Source organism: Arachis ipaensis, chromosome B04 (assembly GCF_000816755.2).
Source record: "Arachis ipaensis cultivar K30076 chromosome B04, Araip1.1, whole genome shotgun sequence".
Taxonomy (NCBI): Eukaryota; Viridiplantae; Streptophyta; class Magnoliopsida; order Fabales; family Fabaceae; genus Arachis; species Arachis ipaensis.
Window position 1 is genome coordinate 98,492,436 of NC_029788.2, and position 9,900 is coordinate 98,502,335.

At 32.0% G+C, this 9,900-nt stretch overlaps 1 protein-coding gene and 2 long non-coding RNA genes across 4 annotated transcripts; 2 read left to right on the top strand and 1 right to left on the bottom strand.

Annotated features, from left to right (window-relative positions):
* LOC107639480 (lactosylceramide 4-alpha-galactosyltransferase) lies at positions 219–2,764 on the bottom strand. The gene is made up of 2 exons (XM_016342988.2): positions 1,888–2,764; positions 219–1,061 (listed from the first exon to the last, which is right to left on the bottom strand). Exons 1-2 carry the CDS (start codon positions 2,630–2,632, stop codon positions 436–438), a joined length of 1,371 nt encoding a protein of 456 aa, XP_016198474.1. The 5' UTR covers positions 2,633–2,764; the 3' UTR covers positions 219–435.
* LOC107637878 lies at positions 4,647–6,388 on the top strand. 2 transcript variants are annotated; one of them, XR_001619591.2, is made up of 3 exons: positions 4,647–5,053; positions 5,165–5,488; positions 6,188–6,388. It is a non-coding gene; the product is annotated as an uncharacterized LOC107637878 (long non-coding RNA). The 2 variants fall into 2 exon arrangements; XR_002361404.1 differs by having other exon boundaries at positions 4,655–5,053; positions 5,165–5,373.
* On the top strand, positions 6,751–9,420 carry LOC107637877. The gene is made up of 8 exons (XR_001619590.2): positions 6,751–6,833; positions 6,953–7,006; positions 7,904–8,123; positions 8,210–8,312; positions 8,402–8,663; positions 8,743–8,780; positions 8,876–9,028; positions 9,138–9,420. It is a non-coding gene; the product is annotated as an uncharacterized LOC107637877 (long non-coding RNA).

Here is a 9,900-nt window from a genome sequence, read left to right on the forward strand (position 1 = left end):
TTTGTTTTTACCCTTATTGCTAAATTATATTCATTCTATAATAGTAAATTATAAATGAAATATCATTTCGTTAATGTAAAACACTTAAAATTGAATGGATATAAGTTAACAATTTCTTGTATAATTTTTCAAAAGATGTTATATTGTCCAATCTAATAATATGAGTGTAAGTCAACTTAAAATATGACCCTAAAGTAAAAATACACATACCATTGCCCAATTGAAAAAGAGTTTGTAAATTGGCATTGAATATTGAAGATTCTAGGAGAATTTCTTCATAAATTGTTTGTAGCCGTGTGTGATTTACACAAAGGTGTTCCTAACTTCCTATACATTGAGAAGAGAAAATAACAATAATAATAAAATGACTCAGAAAAGAAAACCAAGGTTGAAAATCAACAATCTTTTTATACATATGATTATGATATGAATGATCTATAATAGAGTTTTGCAAATGACACAATTATGAGACACGAGTTTTCCCAAGATACTTCCTTCTTCAATCACCAATCTCCCACTCTGCTTGTTCCATAGGTGGACCCCATATGACTCACCACTAAGCTGAACCAATTTTGCTTCAACCCATTTTGATTCACTTCTTGTTTTGGGCTTCCTAAAAAGCCCATCAATCTTATTCCAATCCACTGGATAAAATGCCATAGGAGGCAATATTGTAAAATTGAAACCTGACTTCTTCCCCAATTTACTAACCACCCTTGAAACAAGGTAAGGACCATTATGCCCCCATTTGTTCCCATCAAAAGTCAATGCAAACTCCTTAATGAATCTCAACAAAAGTGGATGGTTCATATCAAATACAAGAACTGCATTGTTTAGTCTTGTCCAGTGCTTTTGACCTAAATCCATGCTTTGTGCACCAATACAGTTCCTCAACCCAGTGAAAGGCTTAAGGAGTATGAAATCAGTGTCTAAGTAAACACCACCATATTTGTATAGCACTGAGAGTCTTATGAGATTAGAGAGATTCTGAAACAAAGGGATCTCACCAGGGTCCTTCTTTCCTTTCCTCAATTGATGAAACCAATATTCAGCTGGCGTTCCTGTATAGGTACCAATACAAGTATTAAATACATTACAACTTAATAGGTAAATATAAAGTAGAGATACCATTGTTCTAAGAATCATATTGAACCAATTAGTTTCATCCGGTTAATTGAAAACTGACTACTAAACTAATATGATTTGAAATAAAAAACTGTGACAGTAAATTAGTCAAAAAATAGTTAACTAATCGAATCGGTGTGACTTTTTAGCGGTTCATCTGTTTAAAATAATAAATCAGACAAAATTTAAAATAATAAATCAGACGAAATTAACTTTTTTTTAAAATTATATAATTTATACATAAATTTACTATTTTATTGTATTCGATTTAGTTTCGGTTAAACCTTTATTAAATTTTTAAATCTCTAATTTTACTAATTTAATAACATGTTCCACAGAGCAAATACGCTATTTTGACCGTCAAAAGATTTTGAGTATGACTAAACGGATTTTATTTTATATTTGTTTTTACAAAATGAACTCCTAATATTTGTTTTGTTTAACAAAATGTCCTAATTGTTTATAGTGACGGATTAACAATTAAGCGATTTGTCAAAAAGAACATATATTTAGAAATTTATTTTGTCAAAAATAAATATAAAAGTCTATTTTATCAAACTCAGAATTTTTTATGTAACAAAAGAGATATACTCTTAATCTACACGTATAAATTTTGTGTAATGTAAGTAAATTATAAGGATATATGTGTTTATGCATAAATGATTAGAACGTCAAAAATTTGATTGTTAACCTTCTAAAATTTGTTTAGAATTAAGATATACATGACTAAAATTAAAATGTTTGTTCATTTTAGTGACATACCCTTGAACAGAAATGACAAGTCTGGGGTGATTGCCTGGACTTTGAACCCGAGATCAATAACCGGTTTCAGAACCCGATACCCGCGAACCGAATCCAAGCTTCTTGACAAAATTACCAAACAAGCCTTGGGATGTACCTTGAAGACACTTTGAACAGACAACAATTCCCTTGACCCAAATGAAGTCGCTGGTGAAATCCATGTCATGAAGAACTGCCCCTCACATCCATTATTATTACCAAAGAATCCAAGAACTCTGCCATGGAATTGCCTTGCAAGTTTGTCTGACTTGAGAATCTTGAATTCATGCATCTTCCCTCTAAACCAAGAAATCCTTTCTGATTCACTCACATTAATTGGAGCAACCAGTAGTCTATTCCCTCTTTCTTCATCATCATCATTATCAATTATTTCAACTTCTCTATGATTCCCTTCTTGCAGTGAATTCAAAGCTATGTGAGACACAGTAAGAGTTGTTGTTGACCTTACTACCCCTGCTTCTAGTTTTATCTCCGTGTGAGATTCTTTCAACTTTTGAGGAATTATTCCTTTGCTTGATGAAGAAGAAGAAGAAGGGTGATGAAGGGAATCATCATCATGTTGGATAACAGTATCAACATGAATAAGGAAAAATATGGCTGAGAAAATTATTAGAGATATGATAGAAATCATGGCATGTTTAAGAACCCTATGATCAAACATGCTCTTATTGTTACAATTTTTTCTCTTTGTGATGAAGAGCTGCATTTTGGAAACCAATCAATTAACAATTTATTGTTGTTGTTGTTGTTGTTGTTGTTGAAGAAGAAGAAGAAAAAGAAGAAGAAGAAGAAGAAGATAGACTTTGGTGTAACTTTCATGGTGGGGAAGATTAGTAATACTTGGTGACTGGTATGGTATTAAATAATATTATGGTTGAATTTGTAGATATTTTTTTTAATTCATGAATAAAACTTTCACTATCTTATTCTTAAAATTAATTTGAATAAGTATAATCTAACATGAGATAAAATTTGTTTTTAAATTATCTTTTTTATTATCATAACAAAATAAATTATTATGTAGAACTGTTTTATCAAAATTTACTTAGAATTATTTTATATTTTAGTATCATATTCACTCTTAATTACAATCAAAATAATGTAACCAACATTATTATCTGTTGAAATTTATCAATATATTTTGTCTATTCTTGAGTTGAAGTAGATGAATTTATACTTAAAAACAGTTTTATATTTTTTTGTTAGTTTAAACACCTACTAAATTGCTAAAAATAAGATGAATGTATAATATTTTATTTTAACTCTTGTGAAATGATAGAAAAAAGTTGCGTCTAAAATCTTGAATTGTTCATAGGTAAAATAATAATTATTAATACATATTCTTTCCACAAAAAAAAATCTTTTATAATAAGAGAAGTGATATTAATTATTCAAAAATCAAAGTCGATTTGTCCGTCTAATACAATCACTTTTTTTTTAAAGACAAATTTTTGTTATATATAAAAAAAAATAAAAATATCACTCAAGCATTTATCAAGTGCTTCACAATAGTACCTACTACCTAGTAATCAAGGAGTCTTTTCCTAAATTATGAGTTTGGCTCTTACTAATTAACAACAATGTTTGAGGATAATCAAGTTAGATCTTGAATATAAAATCCTCAATTATTATATTTGATAGTATTTTGAACCTTGAGTATATCATATTCTTCTATTATAAGAAGTGAAAATGTAATGACACTTGAATTAAAATTTAGTATATTTTACCCTTTAGTTAAATTTTAACCGAAATTAAGCTCAAAAAAATGTTGTTGTATCCCGTGACTATAAACAAAGCCGAAATTTCTTCTCCACGATACATAACCGTAATAACTTTATCAAATGTATATTTTTTCTTCTTCTTAGATAGTTACAAAGGCAAATATAGTTAAGGTTATTTGTTTTAATTTATTCCTCTCAAAGTTTAGTTCTCCTAGGCTATGTGTATTTACAGAAACGTACGGGACACTGAGATAAGGATACAGAGACACAAAATTGTGTTTGACAGATGAGACATGGACAGAGACATTGTATCCAGAAACATTGAATTAGTGTATTTTGTGTCCATCCTGACAGAAAAGACACTACTAAGACATTAACAAGGAACACAACTTATTTTTTATTTTTCTTTCATTATTTTTGTTGATTTTTTATAATTATATTTTTTTATTATATTTTTTTCTCAAATTTTTTGAATGAAAAAAAAATGAGAATAAATTAGATTTTCATAATTTATTTTAGTTTATTATCAAACAAAATATAAGAATACAAAAATTTGTGTATCTGTCCTTTGTATCTTGTTCTCATTGTCTTGTCTTGTCCTGTTCTTAGAAACAAATGCAGCCCTAGAGTTATTCTTTTAGCTAATAAAGAACTTTACTTCATTCGCTAAAGTCTATCTAAAGACATAAGAAGATAGTCTTTTAGGATTTTGTCACAAGATTGTAAAATTTCATCTAAACTAAATAAGCACAACTGCTTAATTTCATTCACTACTAGAAAACTAGTTATTACAGATGGATATTTCCAACGAATTTTATCCCACGAAAATACAGAGAGAATTTCAGAGGAATTTTTTGTCGGAAAACAAAAAAAAACGAATTAGCATAAATTACAGACGGAAAAAAAGAATCCGTCGATAATTTCGTTGGAAAAATTAATTTTTTTCCGTGAAAAATGATTACAGATGGAAAATCCGTCTGTAATTTAAAATTTTTCGTCGGAAACATTGAGATAACCCTAACTCAACCCTATCTTCTCGAGCTACATCCACACCCCACACAAGTGAGAGCTCCATTGCACGAGTTTCTTCCTCTCTCCTTCTTATTTTGCAATATAAAACTGTGCTCCTCCGCTCCCCTCACCGGCGGTGCTACCGAGCTCAGAGCCGGCGGCTCCATTCACACTCCACACAAATCTAACGAGCTTCTCCCTCTCTTCGTCAATGAGCTGCTTTTTCTCTCCGTCGCATGAGCATCTTTTGCCACTGCCGCCGCCGCTCCGTCGCACGAGCCTCCTCCGCCGCCGCTCTCGTCGCATCTGCTCCCTTCATCATCGTCCCTTGGAGGTTAGATTTTTAATCCGCTAATTAACCAAAACTAAAGCCCTCCGTTTTTCTTTGCTTGGAGGTTAGTTCATTCAACGTTTCGTTCCTTTCGTTGTTCTTGTGCTATGATTTGACAATGGTGATTAATGATATTTATGCAGATCTATTTTCATTTCTTTCGTTTGGAGGTTAGATTTCATGCAGATCTGCTTCAATCAAAACAAATGCCCTAAAAGCTGGTAGTAACGATGAAGGAAGACAATATAATATGGTGTTGTCTATAGTGTTGAAGGGAAAAGGGAAGAGTTCTTGGAACAGCTTTTGAGTTCTAGGAACAGATCAAGATCAAGGAGTGGAAAAAAGAGATATTCATATGAGGAATGCTCATCATCTTCTTCAGATGTTAGTAAGGAATAATGATTGACCAATATTTCACTTTGCTTTTGACACTCGAATAGGCGAAGAATATTTCCATTTTGACAAAGTCAACTCTTATCTTGAGCCTCATTTTTCAATGGTAAACCTATTTTCTCTTTTCTTGATGTAGGCAAAGAAAATATTTTCAACTGGCTTCAGTGCTATTTTAAGGTACCTCAATCTGTGACTTTTTATCTATTAATTTTCAATTGTCTTTGAAACTGCTAATTTTCCTTTTAGCTTCTTCATTACTACTTGCAAAATTATGCTTCTTTTGTTTAGATCATTTATGCATGTATGCAATTTTTTATTTCAGTTCTGCAATGCTCTATTGTGCCTTTTACAGTTCTGCTTTTGAGGTAACTATAATTACCAGTTCATGAAATCTTCGATCATCATTTAATCATTTATTTTGAATATTACAATAAATCTGTGCTTTTAATTGTTATTACTCTTTTCCAATTGATTTTAAGAAATCAAAGTTTTACGGATTCGACAAGAAAGGGAACTGGTGGAAGGAGAGAACCGCAGGTACCGTAAAGTTCCCAAAGAACAAGGTTACTAGCAAGGTTTGGCTTCTCATCTGAACAAAATTCATTTGTGCTTCTTTGTTTATGTTGCTTATTCTCTTATTCTTCAGTTCGTAAGTAGTTAAAGAAGTTTAAATGATAATTGTTTGAGCGTCATATAATAATGTCGAACGTGGTTCTTTTGCTATCATTATAGTAGTTAAATCTAAGAAGGTTAATTGGTTCATTTGTGCAGCTAAGTTTTGTTCTTTTTTTTTTTGTTTATGCAGAACAAAAGCATTGCTGAGTCTAGTTCTTTAGTTGTAAGCACTCCAAATCATTGAAAAATGTAATTCATGGATTGCATATTTTTTTCATTTGAAAATCATACTAGAACAATATAATCTAATATGAGAAGCTGTTAATGCTCTAGCTTGATTTATATTTATAAGAAATTATGAACTGATTGATTGAATACCTTATCTGCTTTTGCTTTGCTGCTGCTACCTGACTCTGTGTTCCAATCTTAGCCTCAGGTTCCTTCTTCCCATATTTGTAGAACTTCTCTCAAGAGCTTCAAAAGCTTGAGGAGTATCGCATGAACCAGAAATCCATTATTTTGTATCTGTCTGGATGTGAATCTAACAAGGGCCATGCCTAATTGCGTTTATGCGATTATAGGTTCATGCTGATTGAATTCATATTTCTTATGCTTGGTCACTTGGTGTAGAAGGGTTCTTTCTTTAGAAAAGAAAAATGTGATGCAATATTGACATAGTTGTGTTGCATAGTGCGCTCTGCTTTCTTGTTTGAACCGCTAATTTGGTTTTTCTTGTGGTTGCACTAAGAGAAAACAGAACGTGTGGCTGAGAAATCCTTTTGCTTCAGTTAGCATGGGAGAGGAGAAGCCATTTGATTTCTTACGCACTTTATTTGGTAACTACAATACCTCCTTTATTTGATTTCTTACGCATTTCTTGATGATAAGTTCTTTGTGATATGTTTCTTTTGTCAAGGTAAAACAAAACTCTCACATGGATTTTAAATTTTATTAGACTGCAGGTGCCATAGGGGGCATTGCTGCTTCACTGATTTGCGTTCCAACAGAGGTAAATTAGTTCTAATTTGTAAGAATGATATTTCATGGTTGACTTCCTTTTTGTTCTAATTATTTGTTTATGGTTGTGGTATTTTTCATTTTCAATTGATTGAACCTCACTTTGGCTGCTTTTGGTTTTGCTTTAACACTTGGAATATCATAAAACTGAAAAGTGATAAGAACATAGTTATAAGCACAGTTTTTGTGTTGCTGTGATGGTATTTTTGCTTTTGCTTTAATTAGCATTATCATTATTGTTATTAATATTATTTTTTCCTAAGTATATATCAGACCGATTTGGAAACTGACTTAGCATGGTGGAGTGTTGTGTGTGCTGTCATAGATATCATTTCTCTCTGTTGCTACTTAATTTGATATCTCAAGATAGTGCTGCCATGACTTGTCCCATTTATTTTCACCTGGTTCCTTTTTTTTTCTCTTTATTATTCTAGTGTACGAGCTGTGACAATTGCACTTTGGTGTAACTTTCTTGTTTTCTCTCTCAATTTTGGAGTGTATTTTGCTATCTCTAGCCATGTTATGTGAGTAAATAACATGCACTACTTATCACTCATTATGATTTTGGCTTGTTTTTTCTCAGCAACAGTTATTCAAAGCTTTCCACATTCTTCTGCTATTTAAAGCTATGCACATTATTCAGTTGAATGGAACTTCTATATAAATTAGAATATCCATATAAATTGAGTCAGATTTATTGCTCGCATCTTGTATTGGTTAACACAAGATGTGAGACTTAAAGAAGATCCAAACGTAGCCTTAAGTTAGTTAGAAGCTTGCTGACTTGGCATGGGATGTTATACATTTAGTTGTATGATAGCCATGTTCCTTCAGCACTAATATCTTCTCTTTTTCTTCTATTTTTCTTTTTAATTTTGAAATATACAAGGTGATTACATCAAAGAAGGCCAAGTAATAGGGTATCTGGATCAATTTGGTACTTCACTTCCTGTTAAGGTGATTTTTCTTAGCCTCTTTAATTGTGAGTAATTCTGAAATGTCTACTTCCTACTGACCGTTTTTCTTTTTATCTTTTTTTTTGGGTTAAATTTAATTGTGGGTAATCACTAAGCCTCACAAGTTCCACTGCATTAGAGCTCAAGCTTCAGGTGATTCAGATAGAACTGTTAGATATATAATATGGTTTGTGTTGATGATCACTAATATGAATGTTAATGTTTATACTCTATACAAGGTTCAACAAAAATTGAGGGGATTCCTGAGAAAACAGATTCCAATGATGATAACTTAGTATTTGTTGCTGGTGCTACTGGTAGAGTTGGTTCAAGAACTGTTAGGTACATTTGTTAGTACTCTTCAATTCACTTGTTCTTTAAGAAGAAACTTCTTTTCTTTAAAATGCTGACTAGTGATAGTTTTATTTCAGAGAGCTTATAAAACATGGATTTAAAGTAAGAGCTAGAGTGAGGAGTGTTGAGAAAGCTGGTCCACTATTCAAGGTACAGGTTCTATCTTATGAACAAGATTTGGTATCCATTAGTGCTTGATATGAAAAGGATGTGCATTAAGATATAGAACATATGCAAAGTGTTGAGCAAATGAAGCTTGATGATGGAACAAGTGGAGGGAAGAGTACTGGTTACTTCATTGGGAACAAATAAATTTGGTTTACCTGCAGCTATTCTCAAGTGAGCATTAATGAAATTCTTTTTGATATTATCATATTTTAACAAGAAGTTCAAACTCATAACCTAACACTATCAACAGAAGACACTTTATTTGGGGGTCAAGTATCAAACCTTCAGGTGCTTAACATGTAAATTTTTGTGCTGATTTTCAATTTTGTAAAACTAGTCCTATAAATGATGGAGCAAAAGTAACAAATTCTGTTTCATGGTAGGTGGCAGAACTTATGGCAGTCGTGGCCAAGAACCCTGATCTTGCATATTGTAAAATAGTGGAGGTAGTAGCAGAGACAACTGCACCGCTGACTCCCACGGAGGAGCTTCTTGCAAAGATATCATCTCAAAGACCTTACATTTCTTCACCAAAGGTATGTCCTTTCTTACATTACAAGTTATGACAAAGAAAAAAAAATTACCTCACTGCTATAACTATACTAAGCTATAATTTATGATTCATTGTTTATTGTGATTATGCAGAAATCGGATGCTACAGCCATCAGTGATTCGGCTCCCTCGAAACCTGCCATTGCCCACAGCTACTGAGAAGGAAACTGCACAACCAAAATCGGTTGCAAACCAGTCACTTTTGACCTTTTTCAATTGCATTAAGAGATATAAAGCAACACGACATTACTCAAAGCATGCGCGGGATACTAGTTGATTGGCTTGTAGAGATTTGCATAATGTAATTTTTCTCATTTAATACAATATTATGAATTATAGCTGATAAATTTAGTACGGTTGGACAATACACTGATGATTATAGTTGATGTATCAATACACTTCGTTTATATTTTGATAATACGATAAATTTGTTTATTTTTTGAAATATTATAAATATTCAAATACAAATTAGATAAAAATTTGTATTAAATTTATATTTATTTTGTATGAAAACAAGTTTATTTTGTAATTGAAAAAATAAAAAAAAATTTATTTTACCTTACCGACAGATTTACAGACGGATTTTCTGTCTGTAATCAGAGTGAGATGATTTTTCAAGGTTCAAATTACAGACGGAAAATCTGTCGAAAAATCTGTCTGTAATTACAGACGGAAAATCCGTCGAAAAATCCGTCTGTAATTACCGACGAAAAATCCGTCGGAAAGTTCGTCGCCCCTGGGAAATGGATGGAGAATTTACAAAGGGAAAATCCGTCGGTAAATAATTTTCGACGAGGCTCTTACAGAGGGACAAAATCCGTTGGTAATTTCGTCGGTAACCAAAAATCCGTCTGTA

What these genes read in the sequence shown, in the direction of transcription:
- LOC107639480 (XM_016342988.2), bottom strand. Translation starts at nt 2,632, where the DNA reads ATGCAGCTCTTCATCACAAAGAGAAAAAATTGTAACAATAAGAGCATG. An exon ending in CTTGTCATTTCTGTTCAAGG is followed by an intron (nt 1,062 to 1,887) that starts GTATGTCACTAA and finishes GTACCTATACAG; the next exon opens with GAACGCCAGCTGAATATTGG.